Source organism: Rhopalosiphum padi, chromosome 1 (assembly GCF_020882245.1).
Source record: "Rhopalosiphum padi isolate XX-2018 chromosome 1, ASM2088224v1, whole genome shotgun sequence".
Classification (NCBI taxonomy): Eukaryota; Metazoa; Arthropoda; class Insecta; order Hemiptera; family Aphididae; genus Rhopalosiphum; species Rhopalosiphum padi.
Window position 1 is genome coordinate 11,434,061 of NC_083597.1, and position 23,886 is coordinate 11,457,946.

General features: G+C 26.0%; 1 protein-coding gene across 2 annotated transcripts in view; it reads left to right on the plus strand.

Annotated features, from left to right (window-relative positions):
* LOC132917711 (basement membrane-specific heparan sulfate proteoglycan core protein-like) overlaps positions 1-8,505 on the plus strand; it is a 135,144-nt gene extending 126,639 nt beyond the window's left edge. For both annotated transcript variants that reach the window (XM_060978582.1, XM_060978580.1), the window contains 2 exons: positions 4,528-4,664; positions 7,985-8,505. In XM_060978582.1, coding sequence (XP_060834565.1) covers positions 4,528-4,664; positions 7,985-8,091 — 244 coding nt within the window. In that variant the 3' untranslated portion in view covers positions 8,092-8,505. The remainder of the gene's footprint in view (positions 1-4,527; positions 4,665-7,984) is intronic.
* The last annotated feature ends 15,381 nt before the right edge of the window (positions 8,506-23,886 follow it).

A 23,886-nucleotide genomic window follows, 5' to 3' on the forward strand; every position in this document is an offset into this window, starting at 1 on the left:
AACGCGAACACTTGGTACGGACGGGTTAAATTGTACATTTCAGAACGCGGACACGTCTTCATACTATTACGTACATATAAGCAAAATATTACGTGAAAAATTATATTGAAAATGTTATAAAGCTCTCAATGAGATTTAAACGTTATTTCTTATTCAATATCTAAGCGTATTACATTCCAAAGGAGAAATAATTCTGTTATAAGTGCATAACCCTTTAAATGATCGGTATAAATTTTAAATTTTATTCGGTATAAATTTTAATCATAAATATTTTATAATATACTATTTATCGTGACTTTTGTATTTCATGTTTTTTTTTTGTTATTTGAACATTATGCTTCATAACATTTCTGTCATGTCTTCAAAGTTGTCTTCAGTTTATACTATGTATTTCTATACAATTACAGTAAAGTCTTGTTAATCCAACACATTGTCCTGTTCAATAGTATTGTTATTTTTTCGAAAAACATATATGACAGAAATCGGGTAAAAATTAAAATGTATTTATTTCCATTACACTTTTATTGAATCACGCGTGTTTATGTAATACTATATATCACTGACAAGTCAATAATTTTAGTTAAAATTTCAAAATTATTATCGAAAGACCCAATCGCATCGAATTGCAATAATCCAAAACTAAAATTATAGCTGGACGTGGTAAAAATATGACGGAATACTGCAGAAGGTGCCGGACTGACGTAATGCTGGAATTTTAAGACTCCGCTATATATGTGTATAACAGTACGAAGTGTTCGTGTTTTGCATTTTAAATAATGTACCGTGCAAAGTGACCGTTTACCGGCGATAAAACTAAATGATTAAAGTCGGAACAACGGTTACCGAGCTAAACACAATTTAATATATCGAAACAAATATGAACCGACGTTTAACGATAAGAATTATTTTCAGATGTCTCAAATTTCCTGGTATCCGGAAAATGAAAAAATGTTTTACATACAGCGCGTAGTCCTATATTACATTCTATGCATACATATTTTAGAGCAAACAACAACAAACGGTTTATATAATAATGTAAATTCTGTAGAATATCTATTCCGCTAAAACGTTTTATATGATTGTTGAGAGTATGAATAAAAGTATGGACGAAAAAAAAATGTTTACAAAACATGTATATGGTATATCGGATAATTGCGATAATATTAAATGCTATAATAATTCGAAATTATTCTCAATCCTTAAATGCATAGTTTATAAATGGTATTTATGAGTACTATTTTGATAAGTACACATAGCGTAAAATACGGTATTGTTGGGAAACTATAGTATTTTCTACACAACAACACCACAATGGTAAATTATAATATTAAATTATATACACGCCTAATTATTTATAATACATAATAATATGGCTATTGTTGGCAAGTTTCTATTCCACTTATATGTTTAAGAACACGAGTGAAAGTTTGAAGACATCGTTGTGGTTAAGTTATTTAAGTTAGTATTGAGCTTATGATGAAAGTGTCGGTTGTCAGAGATTGCTAATTCATTTACTGCACTAGAATTTAGTTTGTGAAATAAAATAAAACGACGATGGAAAACGTTAGAAAAGAACATTTTGGAGTGAGACTTATCATAAATCCTGCACAATGGTCTGGACATGAAAAGTATTCAACTAGGTATTTAATCTCACGTACGAGTATACTTGTCAAGCAGGACTTATTGGAGATTTATATGGTTTAAATTCCGCGAGTGACATTATTACTTAGGATAAAAATACCGATAGGTAACATCCTTAAACAGAGTTAATAATATCAATGGTAATTAATACTTGGATTTAAAGTTAAAATTCGTCTATGCTCACGATGTTTAATCAAAACGATGAATAGCCTATAACAAATCAAGGATCAATACAAACTCATTTCACCCTGAACTTAATCGTAGTTGTCCTCTAATTTTAAGCGTCTAATTTGTATTTCTAATATAAACTGAAATCTTTAACACTTCACAAATGGAACAACAGATAAAAATAAAATAAAATTTAAATGCAATTTAATTCGTAAAAATATAAAGTTTATAGAATCCGAGGAAAAATATGGAAAAAAATCTATTTAATTTTTTCATAGATCTCTGTATTTTAAGAGCAAAAATATATAGCCACACAAAAGTAATAAATATCAGCTAATTGAAAATAAATTGAATATTATAAGATATATATATTTTTTTTTATATAAGCCTAACCCTAATTAATTCTAATTTACAATATAAAAAAAAAAAATATGAATAATACGAGTTTAACTTTATTCAAATTAAATAACAAATAAAAACCACACAACCATTATTTTTACCTAAAAAAGTTTTAGCGTGAAAGTAAGAACTCTAATTACTACACATAGTTATAATAATATACTAAAATCATAATTTTCGTTGGAATTAATGATATATTTTTTATGTATCAATAGAGTAATTTAAAAAAAAAAATCAGAACATAATCATTAATTTTTAAATTTGGCACAATAACAATTTCAATGCAATTAAAATGTTCAAAAAAATTTCAAATAGATATAAAATAAAATTGGCCATAGTGATTTATATATAATACTCGTATTTTCAAAATCGTGATACTTTACATTTAAAGCGTATAATAAATAGATAAAAAATGATTTTCTAAATCACAAATACATGAGCTCAGAATAAAGAAATCATAACGAAGATTGAAATGCATAAATTTCACAAAATATGACAAATTTATGTACTTTCAATGCATTTTATAAAATGTATATTATTATGTTACCTATAATAAGACTTGACGATGCGCCAAGATGAATATTATTAGTTATTACTTATTACTTATATTTTCACGATATAATATGTGTACAAAAATTGACATTCAGCATTTTTTTTTTTTTATGAGCACTTATTTTATACAGGCGATAAGAATATTAATCGTCATATTATTTGCAAAATATGAAATGCCATACCAAAATTTATTCATTGTCGTGCTCTATAATGTAATATTTCAGTAAGAACATTTCTATTCGTTTTACGTGAGACTTCTATACTTTTACGACTTATATATGAATATTAAAATATTAAATATACGTGTACACGTCATAAAGTATAATTATTATTCAAAAATAATTTCCCAAATAAATCAATATTTTTTTTAAAATACATAGTATATTGAACATTATCGGTAATTATTAATTGCTGTATAAATTAAACTAAAATTTAATTTAGTCGAATTAAAGAATATTCTGCTATTTTCTATATGCATGGAGTCACATAGTAGAAAATTATTATTAAAATTAAATTCTCTTTATTTTATGTTTACACCTGTATATAGTACACGAAATTTCATTGTAAAATCATTGAATGTAAAATGAGCGTAACTTTATTACAGCAACTCCGTTTTAATCATTTTACAAACAATTTATGAGTTCCTGATAAATACTGTTTTCGTGGTTTTTTTTATGTCTTACAATTGTTAATAAAGAAAATTGCACTTGAAAATTAACTTCCAAACTAATACAACCTATTCAATAGAGAATTTACTCTATAACCTACTAACATCGTCGGTTTTTTTAAAATATCTACATGTACCGGTTTATTTTAAATAACCATTATAGTAAATTTCCATTAGGTCGGTATGTTTTTTACGGCAATAAGTCGCCTCCATTAATATTCTATTTGTGCCACGTTATAATTACCATATGTTGTTCACTATGAGGTTCCACCTTCTCTCGATATAGGTAATTTAGCAGACAAAAAATTAGCATCATTATACTGAAAAAAATATTTTTGAATACATAAAATTATTTCAAACGTCCGAGTACAGTTTAATATGCTTAATACATTAAAATTACTTATGAGTGATAGAACAACATATAATTTGGAATGAGGAATAATATTTCGCACACTTTTGGATTTTAAACAAATTCTTAAAAGTGTTTAAAATTTAAATCCAAATCTAAAGAAAATTAAAATAATGGACATATTATATAGAATCGTGTTTATGAAGTTATAATATCATGTAGATTTGTATAACTAGCTAAATGTGATTTAGAGAATTTTAAAACCCCCTCCCCCCACACACACACACATACACCACCACATACACAATATTCATAATTTAATCTGAATTATTAAACATGCAATTTAGTTGCTTTAGATTTTTTCTCATCTTCCAAATAATATACGTACACAGACGCATGGAAATATAATGATAAAATGCAATTATTGCAGTAAAAATAATAACGACATATCTCGTCTTTTTAAATACAAACAAAATTAATTCAGATATTTATTACGTCAAAACCAAGTCGATTACAATAATTTACCAATTTAAAACATAATAATTTACATTCACAATAACATGATATCATTATTCTCCGTAGTCTGTATAAATATTAAATGTGACAATGGTGCATAAGACCTATAACAATATGATATGAAATATCTTAGTTGCCTTTTTATTTCCTATAATATATTAATATGTTAGGTTAATAAAATACTTTACTGTGTTGAAATTTTTAATAAAAATAGTCTTTTTTTCCTACATTTCAGTGTGAAAACCGATATACTGACAAATGGCGCGAAGAGCAGGCTTTTCATTGCCAACGCACAAACTTCTGACTCGGGAAAGTACACTTGTTCACTAACTGATATAGCAAGCACATCAGTTACAGTACACGTATTAAACGGTTAGTAAATATTTATGTATTTATATATAACTCAACGTAAATAAAATATACTTGAACTTTATAATCACGTTTGGATTTCATCATAAACCCAACATTTGACTTTATAAATTAATAAAATACATATTATATATTGTAATGAATGCTAATAATTATAATCACACGTTATTCTACGTACATTCATAACTAACCCGGCGTAACAAAAATTATCATATTTCCGTGTCATCGAAATTTATTTCAATCCATAAATTTAAATGCACTGTCAGTACATTCCGTACATATTAATTTATCACACCTTCGTCTTATTTGTGGAATTTATTAGTACAGGAATTTTCTATGACTACTGCCATAGAATCATATTCTTGGAAATAACTAAACTTAAACTTAATTTTAAATTCACAGTAAAAAAAAAAAAACAAAACAAAACTGTTAAATGTACATTTCAGTTACTATACATAATATTATTATATGTTTTTATATCACATGTTATAAAAATTATTTCGCAATGTGATCTGAGACAGTTCTTCTAAACTCGTAGTTACGTAGTACGTGGGTATTAGGCTGATCTATAAACAGATAATAAAAAACATTGTAATGAAATTTAAAATTGTATAAAATTTGGTTTCATAATGAAAATGTCAAATATTTAACGAAGAACATTACATTTGTATCATATGTTTATTGTTTAAGCACGATTAAAAAATAAATTAAATAGATATTAAAAAAATATCAGAATAAAATCGACTAACTGTTATTATTATTACTATTTTTTTTTAAATATATGCAATTAAACATTTTAAACGATAAACTTCTTATCGAAGAATTAATCGAATTAATTTCAGTAAGAGCGAACACCACTTTTGAAACCGAATTTCATGAAAAATAACTTGGCTAACTGTCGAAAATACGACAGGAATAATATCCATTAATTTGAAAATCCGCCTTAGCCGTATTAATTCTTTTTGCATCGACATATCTCTGTGAAACTGCATTTTTACAAATTCAAATAATGAAACACAGACATAGATCATATCTTTCTGGTTTCTATACAGAGTTTAGGAGCAAACGTGTGCATCGTTGTTTCAAATATTACACCCCGGACATTGATTTACTATACAAAAACATACCCATCAACTTAATTCTATAATTTATACCCTCATTTTGCTTATTTATTTATTTGTGTGTATGTATGTATAAAATTTAAAATTATATTCTCTAAAGCTATTAAAAATTGTTTATGTATTTGCTATTTATTTAACCTATGTGCTGGGCAATTCGGTCTATTCTAAAGTAAAAATAAAATGCCGGCTTGTTTTAACGATTTCGATGGGATAACAAATTATACGCGGCAAATTACTGTGGATCAATAACAATTTTATTACATCAAGTTTAGAGGGCACATTACAAAAAGTTCGAGATGCGCAGATATTAAATGTATCAAAAAGTGAAGAATCTGTACCATGCATAATATTATGTAATCCGAATTATGTAAATCACACATTATATTTAAAAAAAAATATATTATCCAAAGTTGAATTTTGATTTGCATCATTACAAAATATATTTAAACACTTTATCTAAGTACATGTCTTTAATATTTCGCACGAAACAATTATTATTTGAAAAATATGATACAGAAATATTAATATCTGAATTTGATTCAGGGCAGAGCGATGAATGTATTGATTTTACAAGGAATATGTGTGTTTTTTCTATGTATATCTGTATACATACGTAATAAGTAATCAAACAATTGGTTTGACCTAACCTGGGGGTTGTAGCAATTAGGATTAAGCTTTTTCTATGTATTTTAGAGATGTCAATTACTGATATTATTTAAAATGATCGGGAAAAACAAACAAAAAAATTTAGTAAAAGAAATGTTTACGCATATTCAGTTTTCTACCTAAAAGTCAAATTAATTTTTTATGACCGTTAGAAATTCAAATCTTGACGACATTGGAAACAATTTTTGTTTTTTGTGGTAATTCAAAAGCGAATCGCAGTTAATCGTTAAAATTTTCACTAAGTATTTATATCACCATGCTCTATATATATGGCATAATTTGAATAATATTTTAACGTTTTTTGAGCCATTTATAGGCATGAGAAATTGTTGATCTTTTTTTTTTAGTTGTATTTTTTATAAATGCCAATAAAAAATATAACATAGAAACCTAACACTTATTGTGGATATGAGTATAATAACGACGGCCTATGATCTTTTCGTATCATTTTGAAAACGTGATAAAAAATACTATAACTCGGGTTTAAATGCCTATTTATTACAACAAACGTCAAATAAAAGTATATTAACAAAACTAAACATTTTCGAACGCGCCCACATCAATTAACAAGAATTCGTTTTGGTGACATTATGCAGGTCGAAACTTATTAGTACTGTCTTTGTATTAACTGCCTTTTAGTCGTTTGTGTTTTTATATCTTAGTAATTTATTTAATTAAACTATGGAATCGACTAAAATAAATGTAAAAAACGTCTAATATGTCAATTTACATTTCCTGTTTTTGGCGTTTATTGCGATGAAATGTACGTTAATAAATCAGCCAAAATATTACTGCATAAAATATAAACATGTAACAAAACAATGTGTAATTCTAATAACGTTTATTCTTCCCCGTAATCATTTTGGCATAGTTTCATATTTTAATATCTGACTAACTCTTAGATATTTTATTTTATGTGCCGTTCATAATGTAAAAAGTTTGCGACCACGTAACGATATTCGACATGCCTATATGATTTATTATCTATAAATTATATTAATGGAATCAATTGGGAATTTATTATCATAATATACTATAGACCAGACGTATTTAAATTTAAAAAAAAAAGAAAGAAAACCCGTGATTTCTGACGGTTGTCTCTGTATCCGCTTGAGATCAAAAATATAATTAATTTTATTCAGTTCGTTAAGCGTTTAATGAAACGTTGTCTGTTTGTTATGAAGAGATCTAATAAACTAATCTCGTGTTAATATTGCTGTAATACTGCAATGCACCAGACTTTACACGTACCTGCCACAATAATATCTTCGGTAATTTGGGAACGCGAAATGAACTAATACGTAGTTCGTACGGCATGCACTCTATAATAAAAACTTTAATGTGAAAAACGTATTCCACACTATTTCCTTTTTTTTTTTAAATCGTTTCCGCGTCATGTATACTATGTGTGATTTTCAAAATAAAAAAAAAAAAATAATATTATACAGATTGAAAATGATTTTATCCCAAAAATTGATTGGGAAAATGTTTGTGTTTGGACATATAATATAATTAATGTGTGTATTTTGTGTTTAGGAGAAACTCCGGCCGCGATGCAACACGGCGGTAGCAATCGGTGTGGTAGGCTACATTCACTGTGGGTGATCATCACATTTGCATGGATATTGTTTCGATTAAGTTGACATGATTAATACGCGAATGTGCACTGTGTTCCAGACCGATATGTTACTTATTATAATTAACTATTGTTAACTTGAATCATAAAAGGAAAACCAAAATAATCCCGATAACCCGACGGACATGGATGTTAAATTGATCGATTTACACTCCGAATGTATACATAATATTATAATATTATACTCGTATGTTGTCTTTGTTGAGTTTTTAATCACTCTGTATTTATATTTGTATTATATAAAATCTATAACTCCTATCACAGTTATTATAACTATTATTATTATTATTATTACTATATATTATACTTAATTATTAAAAAAAAAAAAAAAAAAAATTTAAAAAACCTATTAAATATTATACTGATAAGTTTAGATGAAAATTAAATACAGCTTGTATAAATTAAACGATACATATTATAACTCCTGAGTTGGTATTTTTTATCGTTTCGTCTATAATTTAGTCGTGTATTACTGACATATCCAACTATGGTGTATAGGAACCTAATCATATTATAATATATTATATTTCTGTACCCTACACTGTAAAATCATGAATAACATTGTAATTTCCAATCTATCTATTTATAAACTATAACTATTGAACTGATAAAATAGTACTACCTTTGTATATTACATGAAAGCACAGATGACCTTGAGAAATGTACAACATATGAGTAGGTCCCTAATTGTTATCTTTTCGTTTTATAGTACTGTTTAAAAATAATAATTTTTTTCTTACTTTTCGTGAATGTTGAATGTTATTAAATACTAAAAATTCAATAACAACTATAAAAGAACAATAAAAAAAAAAAAAAATGTACTTATAAATAAGAACAAACTTCTGTATTTTGAAAAGTGAAGCCTGTTTTATTCCTTTTTCCAATCATTATTATTATTTAAAATAATTTAACAATCTGTATTCAATAAGTGACAGGGGAAAAAAAATAAGGTACACAATTAAATACATTTATCACGATGAAAACAATATCCTTTAATAACACCTCGAATATTTTTTGACATTGTTAGTTTTTGTTTTTGTATTAGTATTTGATAGCATCTAGGACAGTTTCTTTTGAATTTCCTATTTGTATTACCAGTGATTTAGTTTTGAGGATATTGCTAAAATAAGTGGATTCTGTTAGATGCTTATTGGACATGGAATATTCTCTGATGAACTTAGGCGAGTTCATCAACTACTAATGTATGTCGTACATTTATGGCATGCCCCGCTACTGCAGCAGCTATCAGACATAAACGGATCGATTGGAATGTTTTAATTTATTAACAAAGGTTAGATGAAACCTTGGTTTTACAATTTGACTTCACATCACTATTTCGTAAATTAAACTGGCTATGATTCTTTTGTTATTAATTAAAATTTATGTTTTAAGGTTCATACTAGATTTTAATAATAGACATAGCTCGAGTGTATAATCATAATTTATTATTTTAATTTTTGTCTTTGCCTAGTACTTGAGTCTTTTGTCTAAGATGATTGCTTCTATTATCCTACATTACATTTTTTTTCTCAATTTTTTAACTAAATAATAATAGAAATCTATTTATTGAATGATCACTTTTTAAAAATTTTGAGTCATATCCACTACCTTGCACTAATATTTATCGATAAATTAAATACTAAATTAGCAACTTGCAGGAATCACTTTCTAATAATTGTTGCTATTAACTATTGGTAGTCGCTAGTCACGGATGTTCTATTCTTCATTCATCTACTATTCTTGTGAGCAACTGAGTAATGAAAATTTCTTGTTCATCAACACCGTCCACCGGTCATTATTATACATTATTTGAGGATTTAAAAAATTACGTTTCTAATCAGGTAAGACTTTTTACGTTATTACTTATTAGTTATCGAAATAAAGAATCTAACAGTTGAACGATATAATCTAAACATCATAAAACGTTTTAAATATACGTATGTAAAAACAAGTGGTACTGGTATATAATATTTATATTAGTTAATTATTTCATATTTTACATTTTTATAAATCTAAAAATGAATGCATATAATTAAACAATTATATAACAATATCAACTAACTTTTATGTTATCAGTGATGTTATTACATTTTATACAATATTATTAAATAAAAATAATAATAGCGTCCTAGCTATAAATTATTGGATATTTTTTAGCATTATTGTTAAAAATAAATATTAATATTAAACAGTTTATAAGTAAACAACGTAAAATCCATATTGTTTGTTTCCGTAGCGTTTATATAGCCAAATATTTTTTTTTTTACTTTTGGACTTAGACCAATTTTATAGTCGAATATTGTAGTTCAAAAGTTCTGGTTATTTTTTTCTGGGAAAATGAAACACAGACCGGAAACCCACCGATCGGTGTAATGCGCCACAGAACATGTATTTTTTTTTCCATTTCAAAGTTTCAAGTAAAGCAATAAAAAATAAATTAATTTTTCCTAACCAAGTCTGATTAAAGTACGAGGATTTAATCGTAATAAAAATAATATTGGTCAACTATTTTCACTCGTAATTCATAACGAATACCTGGCTCACGACGGGCGCAGACGTCGTGTACAATATAATATAAAGACAAACGTCGAAAAAAACTAATAACGGATTATGATGTTGTTTATGCCGACTATGATGCGCCTATTATTATATTTTACAGCACGCCGCCGCCGTAATGATAAAATGAAAATATCGGCTTTTGTACAGTTTGGCGCGTGGTAACAAGACCCGGCGGAGAAACGCCATTAGATTTTGATACAAAATAATTAGGTACCTAACAACCTTTTAAAACTCACTGGGCACCGTCGCGTTAATATGTATATGTGCATTAATAAAAAGTAACTGAAAATTAAACAGTAGATACATTATACATATACAATTTATAGTACCGCGATTCTTATTCCGGGTTAATTACTAACGAGCATAATAAATTATTTTACCTGAAACGTTTCGGATTTATTATGTTCGTCCGTCCTAATTTACATTTACCTCGTCACGGATTAATATTCAAGGCGTAAAGATAAAACGTCGTCGTCACGCAGCCTGCAGCAGCCACTCACAATACAACAATCGGCTGTGCACAACTTATCAATCAAAACCCACACGCATTGGTGTATTTTTAACGAAGCGTATTGTCACCGAAAAATATATAAATATTTTTTTTTACAAACGGAATGATGCTTATTGTGTATGCCTATGTATTTTATTTTTATTTTTTTACTACACTTTTTCAGCTGTTTGGCGAATAATATACATAGTACGTACTACTACACAATAATATGTACAATATATTTACAGAGTGATTCGTCAAGCAAACTTATACCCATTGTTTCATTAAATGATGAATTTATTATTATTATGATTTTTTTTGATTTTTTCATGTACATTTAAAGACCACATTTTCAAATTATTGAGATGTTTTTATACTACTCAGAAGACTCCCTATAGCGATATGAAATTTTGCTTTTCGAAATAACCCCTTGTTTACTGTAAATTATTGTGTGAATTTTTGTTTTTAACTTTGATATACCTAATTCAAAATTTGAATGAAATTTTTTCAGTTATTAAAAATAATCCATAAAAATAATTGTACAAAAATATTTAACTAACATTTTAAAATCACCAAAACCTCCGTATATCTTCCAAACCCATTATCACGGAATTATTGTATTTAGTATCCTTAATACACAAAATTAAATAACTCATAAACTATATAGTTTTAAAATATTAGACTTGAGAATTTAAAAAATAATATTTCGAATAACTGTATTATCGATGATAAAAAATACGGAGCATAATTGACAAATCGCTCTGTATATTTATATGTGTACATGTGTGTTATATTTAATATATATATATATATAAATTACACATTTATCTGTGCGGTTCGTCGAATCTCCCCATTCATTTAGAATTTCTCTCGTATAACAATGTACATAAACTAACAAAACCGGACTTGGCGACGCGAATCATACAAATACGAAAAAAAAAAAAAGAATAAAAGAAGAACAAATAACGATTATACTCGGAAAACAGATTGTTTATTATTACTTTTTATGTTATATGACTTTGTTTTGTTAATAGCTGAAAAATAATAGAGAACACGGAAGTTGTGGAATAAATTAAAATTATCATATTATTGTTTATTTTATTTGTGATGTTATAAAAATACGTTTGACGTTTAACCTGGTTATAACTAATCTTCCACACTTCAATATTGATATGTACAATATACCAGAGTGGTTTATAGCTTGTATACATATATTTTTGGTTTCCTTGCAAATAAATATAAATTATTTATTTACTCCAACATATTATTAAGTATATTTTGTGTATACATACATATATATATATATATATATATTATAATGATATGGCATAATGTACATATTGTTAATAATTTTTTACGGATGACAATTTCGCTAATAAATTACGTTGAAATCCACACGAAAAACAATGGCCCGTCCGGAGTAAATAATGTGAGTATGTTATAGTCGCAATATAACTGTTCCAACGAAATTCCAATTTTTCATCGGCATTGGTAACGAAGTTTTTGAATTACCATTATTTACGTATTCACTATCGCGTCGTCGCTGAAGTTGTTTGTATATAAACTACTGCGGTAGTGGTGGTAGTGGTAGCAACAGCAGCAATGGCGCTTAACGATTAACGATACATGCATGCGACCCCGTGGCCAGGCTAAATATTCGGAGGGGCGAATAAAACTTTAGGAGGGTGTAATATTAAAATAAAAAAAAGGTAATTATGGCAATTTTTTTACTTAATTTGTACACGTCAATTACAATTTTCATGACTACTCTCACTGACCAATGATATATCATTACAAATTTAGATAATTTAAACATAATCAACCTACATTGTTTTAAATATAATCAAGTATAATATTATACATACAGCCGTAGCGGCAATTGATAAAGCTGTAATTCTGTGCACAGATAAAACACATAATGAAATCCCTAGTGGCTCGTACATGATGTAGACATGTAGTATTATTTTATTTTTAAAACTTTATAGCTAAGTATCTAATTTATTAGGTCATACAATTATTCTCGTGCGTGTTTTATCATATAGATTATACATTTTTCAATTCAAAAACTCGGTAAGAGTGGCAATGATTGGGTTTAGTAACGCTCCCAAAGGTGGCGACTTTGAAGTAAAAACACACCGTCCAAAAAAAAAAAAAAAAAATCATATTAAATTATAATGTAATGTTATAGATGGAATTATATTGTTTTGTCATAAAAATATATATAATACGATAATAATGTTTGTTCTTTCAAATTAATTGTATTATTATGCTAAATACAGGCCAATAGTCGTACATGATAAAGTTTGTGGCAATATCTTATTGATTATTTCGTTGAAAATGATTTTTAGATGTATTTACTAGCGATGAATACTGGCTGGTTAGGTCGGGCGAACGTAGGTAATAGCCTTTGATCGATAATGACTATAAGAATACTGTTGACTGTCTATGTTGTGAAAGCCGAATTAGTGGTAATTGTGTATTTGTGTGTAATACAATTTATAAGCTCCTGAACAAAAATCCTGAGAGCGCGCCTGACTGGATCTAAGAAGGAGAAGGCATTTGCTAAATACATTTCATGTACACCGAAAGTAGAATATATTATAAAGTCCTATTTTTATTTTATTTTTCAGAAAGTGAGGGGCGAGCATAATTTTCGCCACTTAAGTGTTCATATATATCATTATATATTATTATACATTCACAGTTACTAAGTATACAGTATGCGTTTTCAGATCACCTCATAACTCGAAATAATTCACATTAATCATAATAATATAGTCGCAAATACCACGCATGATATACAAATGATATAATATGATAGGACGATAAAACATATTAATAATATTAAACGCAAGTTGCCGCGTATCACTGTAATAATAATGTCATAATACACTGTCCCGATTAAATGTTTCAATATCGATTATGATTTCCTGCACAATGGACAGCTTTACAAGTGGAGTGTGTGTGTTAATGATAATAATAATAATAACAACACCATAAACATTGACCCAAATGTTGTCATTAACCAGTAAAAAAGTTTATTTTATTTAAACTTTTTAACTTCACTGGTTGGTTAGTTAAATTTCTAATTAATTTAAAAACTTAAGTAGTTTAATTGACGGATGAAATTACTTAGTTATTCGGTTGATTTTAAAATAATCCATTAAATTAATATTAAAAATGTTTTTGAAAATTATGCTATTAATAATTATAAATATTAATTACTACGTATACGAGTACAATATGTTAAATAAAAATAATCTAATACTATAATTTCTACTACATTCCTTGATAAAATAATATTATATATAGATCAGCACAAAATTTTCTTTATGTGATCCACGTACTAAGGTACCAGGTACTTTATCTGCGTATATAAACTTGTTTTAAACTGAGTTAAGTAAATATATTTTCCGTGTTAACTTTGAACTTAACGAGTTAAATTTATTATTTGTTGACTATTGACTTCTAACTTAACGATCTCGTGTTCACTTAACTTACTTGAGTTAATTATTTTTCTTAAAAGTGGGTAAGATAATAGATATTAATTAACAGTTAATTTGAACATTGGTGTTATTTTTGCTTTTTCGAATTTCGCGTTTATTATAATGCTCTGATTCTTTGAGAGATGATTTTTTTTAATTGTTTCGACAAATTTATTTTGGTGAACGGTTCATCCTGACATGCGTATTATGGAAGGGAAGGTTTTTTTATATATAATATGATATATTATGTTCGTTCAATCGATCTTGTTGTTCGGTTTTGTTTTCTTTTTGACGTTCAGTAACAAATAATTGTACTATCAAACATGATGAACTGGGACTAAAAATATGTCGAGTCTTAAATGATGGCCTAAAATATTTGTACAAGATGATAAATTACGTAATATAGTTTTAAGGAAAACTATTTTTTTTTCTTTTTGCCTTAAATAAAAACATATCAATGGCCTAAATAATTGTTTACAAAACTTACATCGTCGTTGATATCCATAAAATGCATTTTAAATTATATTTTCAAACAATTTAAGATAATTCCATAATCAAATAACGTCAGTAGAATGAATGCTTTATTTTATTATTTCAAAGTCTGTTTCCACATAATATATTTTGACTAATGGGTCACCGAATAACTCTGACTTTTTAGAAACCCTTCGGCATGCCAACGGTCGTTTTAGCTACTAAAAATTATTACGATGGTAATGAATTCTTCAAAAATGATTAAAACCACAATTATGTTCAAGAATATTGGACCTATAACTTTAAAACAAAAAAGGTTAGTTTTATGAAGTCGTTTAAGTCTTTAGAAAAATATAATAAGATATTCAACAATATTTCGAGATAACGAACCATAATATATGTTTATTTTTACTGCTAAACGTGTAGCGACTTAAAACATTAAATATAAAGGTAAAACACGCATTTCAACAGTATTTTTATGGTAATTTCCCAGTAAATTTACATTTAATTAATTTTTCTATTTTTAAATAAAATAATTACAATTCATACATTAATATTTACAACATCGAACTTTGAAAATAATTGGATACTTGATATTTACTAGATAATTGCAGTCAATTTATTTTTAATCCACAATAATACTACTATGTACGATGTGATGTATCAGCAAAATTAAATAATTCACTATTAATTTATAAACATGTATTAATCGAAATATATTTTCAATTAAATATAGTTGTGATGAGGTTGGAAACGCATATAAACAGGGAAAATATACAAACGGAACTGTGTCTTACGTCAAATAATTTCTTTAAATAATTTATTAGTTCAAACATAGTTAGTACACCTGGTCGTCTAACACGAGCAATTAGAAATAAATGTAAAAATACTAAAAATTAAAACGTAAAAATAACTTATAATTTAATCATGACAGAAAAAAAAATTACAACAACCAGAAAGGTCCATAACCAGGTAGATTAAAAATGATTAAAAACTATAACTAAAACTTAATAATTATATATTGCATTAATAGAAATTAAAACAATAATAGTAACACAATACACTATATTAAGAATGTACCCAACATATTTTAATTGATACTTGTTAAAATAATAGCTACATAGATGTCTCTGTATTATATTTATAATATTATTTTCTCCAAATCGCAAAAGCCTAAAACATTGTATAAAGAATGCCAAAGTATCGTTAGGAAAACCAATACATTACAAAACTAAAAAAATTTAAAAAGTTTATACATTACTTTGAATGCATCTCGGACTTAAATACATACAATTAATTAATGATATTTATTTGAAGATATATATATTAAATAATGTTCAAAGGCGAATTGGAAAAGTATTCTGGTTGTGAACAATTTCAATTTACCTGATTAAAAAATAGTCCCTGGTCTGTTTAGTTTTTATCTTATCGCAATTTATATTTATTTCCCTGATAAATTCATTGTATAAAATGAGCTATCTTGGTTCATTTAAAATGTTAAATATATAGAAATTAAAAATAATATTATTCGATTGCAGATATTTTAAAAACAAAATAATTAATACTTTTTTTTATGAAACTTTATGACGTAGTATTAACAGTTTTATTTTAAAAAACAATTAAGATCGTATTTAAATTCAATTATACGTAAAATGTAAATATTATTACACTTCAGCCATGCATTAAATGACAATTTGGAAGTATTTTTTTTTTATTCACTATCATTATTATTTTATTTATTTTACAACTCTATTGCTTACTTATTTCAGGGATTATTAAACTTAAACAATTATTTTTTATAATGGTAATATCAGTAATAAGTTAAATGTGGGATTATTTCAATCATAATATTTTAACTAAAAATATCCATAAACATTAAAAATTATATTTTTAATCATATTACAATTTGTAATAACGCAATTAGTGATTTATTAATCATCAATCAATCAATAACATATACTTGCAATAATCTTACACTAAGAGTGATTCATCATTTTCAAATTTAAATTGACAACAAACCCGTCAAAACGATCTCTGCCCCATCACAGTTTCTGCGGGATAACACGAGCTGAGAAAATGGGAAATTTCATCGGATATTTGCATAGCACGTTTTATGTATATAATTTTATAGTTTTTACTATTTAAATTCTAAGCTACATGTTATACATTTTAGTTATTTGTATGTATGCGTATTACGTAACTATATACGTAATTATTGTTTCACGTAGATCAAAAGTTGTAATAAAACTATTACGTAAAGCAATATTATAGCTATTAAACGTCATCCAGATGACAATTTAAATGGCTATTTTTTCCAAAGGAGTTTTCCTACGTATAATATGAAAAAAAACTACAAAATAATTGCGAAATCCCAGTGAATATGTACAAAAAGTGGTATAATGTAGTTTAGGTGAAAAATATCTAAAGGATAAAAGTGCTGTAACGTGAGGTTGTGAATAGTTGTCCATCAATTTCAATTTTAAAATGAAGGGAAACTTTAGCCGGTTAAGGGTTAGAAGTTCTCCATGAAAAATACATCACAACATATTATTATATAATAGTGTTTTCTAATAAAATTTAAGATGTATGCTTACACCAGGTTATCGTAAAAATATGCACACCTACCTGTCAGCTGTCAATATTGCGTTTGAACATTTTGAACTGTCTTTTATCAACGATATATTAAACGTATATTAATATGATAAATCGACATTTAATTGTATAACAGTATACCGTATACCTAATGCTTATTAATTTAAAAAGTTTCTACGGTAAAAAATTTAAATATATTACGAATAAATATAAATTAAAGTGTAACACAATATTTACCGTATTTCATTGTTAATTTTTGATAATATCAGAGATGCTGTAAAAAGAATTTAATTTATTAGGTACCCTCGTGTAATTACAGCACACAAAACAAAACGTGTTTTACAATAAGCCTCGAAAATTCTAAAGCCAAACAGACTAGGCAGTTAAAACAAATATACATCAAACATATTTTATTAAAAAAAAAATAAATAATTATTATTATTATAATAAAAATCTGATTTAAAAAAAAAAAACATGCTTTTTAGAAATGTGCATTATTAATTAAATAAAACGCGCAGTCAAACGCACAATGTACTTCGCGCAACGTCGAACGGTGACAATAATCAAATCGCTCAATTTTTTTCTATGCGTATCTCCTGCCAATATAATAGCCTATAAATTATTTCAGGGGTATTTATTTTTATTTTATTTTTCATGAAATATTTCAAACATCAAACAATTTTTAAACATATCATGTTTATAGATTTTTTACATTAGTTTTGTACCTGTACAAATAGTTATTAAAAAAAACAATAAACACTGCGTATATATCATAAATTTACCATAGAAATACTATAATATCAATTATATATTATAAATAAAAACAGTTGCATCAATAATTAACCAATTAATAATTTATTTCAGTAAATAAGATAATTATCGGAAACAAACAAATACCAGTCAATAGAATCGACTGTTTATAATATAGGTATATTAATACAGTTCAATGCAAATAACATTTATTCACCAGAGTGTATATACTTGAAGAGGCATTTATGAATTATATGCATTATGCATATAGTATAATTGAGCACGTTAAATCCAAATTTATAACTAAACTATTGTCTACATAATGCAAATACTGATTGACTGCTAGTGATTTATAAAATTTCACTTAAGAAACAATAAAAATATATTATTAATTATCAAAAATTATAATTATGAAGTATTTTCAGGAGTAATAATGATATAAAACACCATATTTTATTAAATAAACAGAGTACTTTTTTTTTGTCATGAACTACACACTAATTATTTCAAAAACTATATAATATATGTTTATGAAATTTTTGTTCTTAGTTGTAATTAATAAAAAAAATCTAAAAACTATATATTTTTTCGTTATCAATTTTTTACTTTTTTATGTGATAACCTATAATTTTAATGTCATATTCCAAAACAAAATATTAATTGATGAATTTAAGTATGTAAAAATCAAATTTTGGACCAGTTGTTTATGAGGTAAAGTTATTTAAAGTACTGATAAACGTGGTGAAGTGATAAATTGTGCCCTACTAAAGTGCTAATTCATTACCTTTTTTTCTCTTAAACTAAAATACTTATAACTCAAAAATACTCGTCTGAAATTTGAGTTTTATACACAAAGTATTATATTAAATAAATAATATTCTTTTTTTTTTTACTTTTACTCTAATTATAAATGTATGTTTAAAAAAAAAATTACAAATGATAACAAAAAAATATATTAAAAAATATAATTTTTAGAAAAAGTATCCTTTTATTAGTTAAAACTATGTAAAAAAATATTATCAAAATCATTAATAGTTTTTGAAATAATAAATGGTTCAAGAAAAAAAAATCACCCGGTATATATATTATTATATCCGAGATGCGTGTGTCGTCTTACATTATTTCCGTATTATCTTAGAGTACTACCATGTGTGTATAGCTATTTTTGATTAATTTAAAAAATATATTATAATAATCCTTCAGCATGCTGCTATGTATACATGTGCCTTGGTAGGCTCGTTTCATAACTTGTTTCGTGTATTGTTGCTAGGCTATATCGATAAAGTAAAATTTATTGCACTATAACATTTTATTTCAATATAATATACGTTAAGTTGTAATCTAATTACTAACTACTAAGTGTCTTGTCTAAAATCATGAATATAAAAATCCTAAGTGAATAAAAATATGATTAATACGTCACTAATTACACCGTAGCAGAGATACGTTTTACGGTCACCACCGCGTAACACAGCTAAACAGAGAAATAGTGATTAAAAGAATAGTTCAAACAAAAGATTATTGGGTATGCAAAGAATAAAGATATATATTATATTGTAATGGAAATTGAATTTTTAATTTAAAGTAAACATACGAGCTATTGTTTCAATGGAACTACAAAACTTTCTCAGTAATAGATATAAACAAGTCAACCACAAGTAGTTTTTTCTTATTGTTTTGTAAATATTCGGAGTATTTAATAACTATATTATGCGTATAATTCCGATTAGTTTTTTTTAGTGGTATCATAATATTACTATAAGAATTGTTTACATCCATTTCTTTCTAATGTCTTGCATTATATAGATAACGCCTGGCCTCCCGATTCCCAAATCATAGCGCCTACACTGTTTACCTATTAAGTATTTCTCAAGGCGGAAATTGGATTTGACCAACATTTTATTAAGTGCATTTTTAAAGCCGTTAAATAAATCCTTGCTAAAGTCTTTACACATAACATAATAAAGTACTCTATTCCAAGGGTCTTTAAAAGTATTTAGTCGAGTTTATGCTCGACCAACGTAGATACTGATTAATTTATCCATCTGCTTTTATATATGATTACTATTTACTATGTTACCAGACTGACACTATTGAGAAAATATTGAATACCGTTTTTAAATTTTTTTTTTTTTTAAATTATATAAAAATAGTATTATACGATAATAATTTATAATATTTCGACATAAATTACACGATTATTGTACGACTGTTACAATAATGTTTTATTAAATAAACTTCTTAATTTCTGCTTTATTAATTAAAATAATCAGTTTTTGGATTTCTTGTGTTACTGGTGCGTGTTCTAAGAATTGGTACTATTCCGACGTAATTTGGTGTATATAAGCTATTTAAATAATGTTAATCATTTGTGATATATGATATTCAATAAATCACGTGGTTAGAAACTCATTGTCGAGTAATTGAATTTATATATGATAACGTAGTAATATTTCTATAAAATATAAATAATAATTTAAATAATTAGTGTTATCATCCGGAAATCGTGAAAAATATATTTCTAACAAAACAGAAACCACAAAACTAATTTTTAACAACATTTTGAATTTTCCAAATTTGTGGTTAACATTAAATTATTCCAAATCTGTTCTATTTTAACTTTAAGACAATGAAAATAACCTACAAATAGTTATAGAGGGCTTTTAGAATAATGATGTTCTTAAAACTGCTTTACCTAAAAGTAATTTATTTTAGTCTTATTCAAGTCTAAATCTATAACAGATTACAATAAAAATTAATGAATCAACTGAATAAATTTAAAAGAACTTTAGTGCAGATTTTTGTATTAATAAAATATATTATAAATATGAATATTGTCATAGTTAAACAATTAAGTTTTAAAAGCTAATCCGTAGGTACATAACAGAGTGGGTTAACAAAAAATATGCAATCACATAAACTTTGTTTGATTAAATTCTATTTTTATCGATAGTGATTTTATGCAAATCAACAAACTATGGTGTAACAATCTGCTATTATAAACAATGCTTAAAGGAAATAAATATTTATTTTTTAAGTAAATTATATTATCATACAATTTTATTTTTTAACATACTTATACAATATATTATATATTATCATGAGTTTTAAATTTCTTAATTATAATTATTAATAAATAATAATTTATAAAAATAAATAATTAATTACGAGTATAATATATTATATCATTCAAATTTAAAATATATTTTTAAAATACTTTTTTATTATTCGTAAGATCCTAACAAGCATACTTTCAGACACAAGTGAATAAGACATCATTATTGTCATCCTGTTTCTCTAACTCAACTTAATCCACAATCCTTTAATACACTTCAAAGTTTGTAGTTCAAGTTTGCGATGTTAACGAATCGTGGATTAGCAAAATTTTCTGTTTTCTCATTTCTTATATTATGCTTTTTAGTCATATATACCTATCCAATGATGTTAACCAACATTTTCAGACTGAATGATATTCACCTATAATGATATGATATATTTGATATATCTATATAGTTAAGTTATAAGAATTAATATAATTATCAAATAATATTGTTTGTTTTTTTTTTTTTTTTTAATTGAACTTTATTTTCGCTTTGATGATTTAGTCATTTGGCCATTATATCTACGTACATTTCACTTAATTACATACTTGTATATATTTTATACACTGAGGTTTTAGTAAATAAATATTTATTTTTTTTTTACAAAATATTATTTATTCTGTTTTTTTTATATAAGGTCTAGCCAAATAAAACCATACATTTTAAAATATCAATGTACCATCATCAATATGCTATTAATTTGATCCCGTTAAACACACAATGCTAAAACGTTCACTGATAGATATATTATCTAACTTTTTCCCGCATTTAATCGTATTTAGTTATATCGTTGTATAATTTGCATAAAAAATATATTATTATATTATGTATTGTGTTAATGTTTTCAAATCAGATTTAATAAAATCCAATATAAAAGACATCCTTTTGCAACTTGTAGTACAGTGTGCATGCATTGACAAACATCAAAATTGACAATTTCGATATCGATAACGATTCTAAGTGAATCTTGTTTAACATCGTAATTGGGACAGGCGTACCTAAAACTTAAAATTAGAAATTTAACTATGCAATATGATACAAAATAATTTCATATTCTCAAATTGTTAGTTTATTTATATCTTTTAAAAGAGTTGTATTTATGTACGACTCGTATCGAATATATGCACCATCTACATGTTGGCCTTTTAATATATTTCAACAAAAATACATTAAATTGCCTATTTTATTATTCTTCGCCCACACAAGCTTTATAATTTATTTATTTTATATTTATGTCCTCCAAATTAATATTATAACCACTTATTATTATTATATATTTATGATTTATAATAGGCAGTTCATTATTTTTTACAATAAAATACGTCATTTTTTTCATTTTTACAGTAATAAATAAATTAGAATGAACTAGTTTAGAACATCATAGGAACAACCACTTTGGATTCTACATACTTTGTTAGGACAACATTTTAGACTATAATGTTATGAACACCACTTGTATTGCATAGATGGCAAGCCAAACTTCACTATAGTAAGTGCAACTAATATTTAAATATAAGTATATCAACAAAAGAAAAACCAATAAATAAATAACGAGCAAACTTGTTCGGGGTCATTTATTAACTAACTATAATTATATTTATTATATTTTATGTACTATCGTTCACAATAACCATTGCACTCGATTTTATATATGTATATAATTATACCACATAACTTTTGAATTTATGACATAAAAGTATAATTTCTATTTGAACTTATTCACGAGTATAGTAAAATACGACGTTTTATTTACAAAATATTTATTCTGACATCGACGATTTCAGCTACCATCAAACCTCTTTGTCCATCGTGTAGAATCAAATAAAGATGAAATATCTTATATAATACTTTCATTTTTAGAATGAAACGAACGAAACCATTTTCTTATACTTATAGAATCGACTCTGAAGGTCGCAACTAGTATATACACATTTGGTGTGTTAGATGTTTACTACGCCGATCCAGCATATCTTAGAATTATTATCCGAATTTTTCGCCTGTGGTTAAAAGTTTTCCAACAACATTATAATGTATTTATTTCCCATGATTTGCCGTAGTGGAGAGCACCACTAGTGACTTAGCGATTAAATGGATTACAGCCGTGAAATAGTGTACTGTAAACTTTGTAAGTCCACGTGGTTTAACAGTTATGTTATTTATATATTAGGTTTTGGAATACACACTTCTCCCAAGTACAGGATAAATGATAATGTTTTTAATGCATGACTGAAATTAATTTAAGTAATCTTATGTTAATGCACGTTTTTGATATCACCCACGAATTAATATCCATCTAATTTCTTATTAAAACTGACCGGTTTTTTTTTTTTTTTTTTATAAAAAAAAAATGCAAC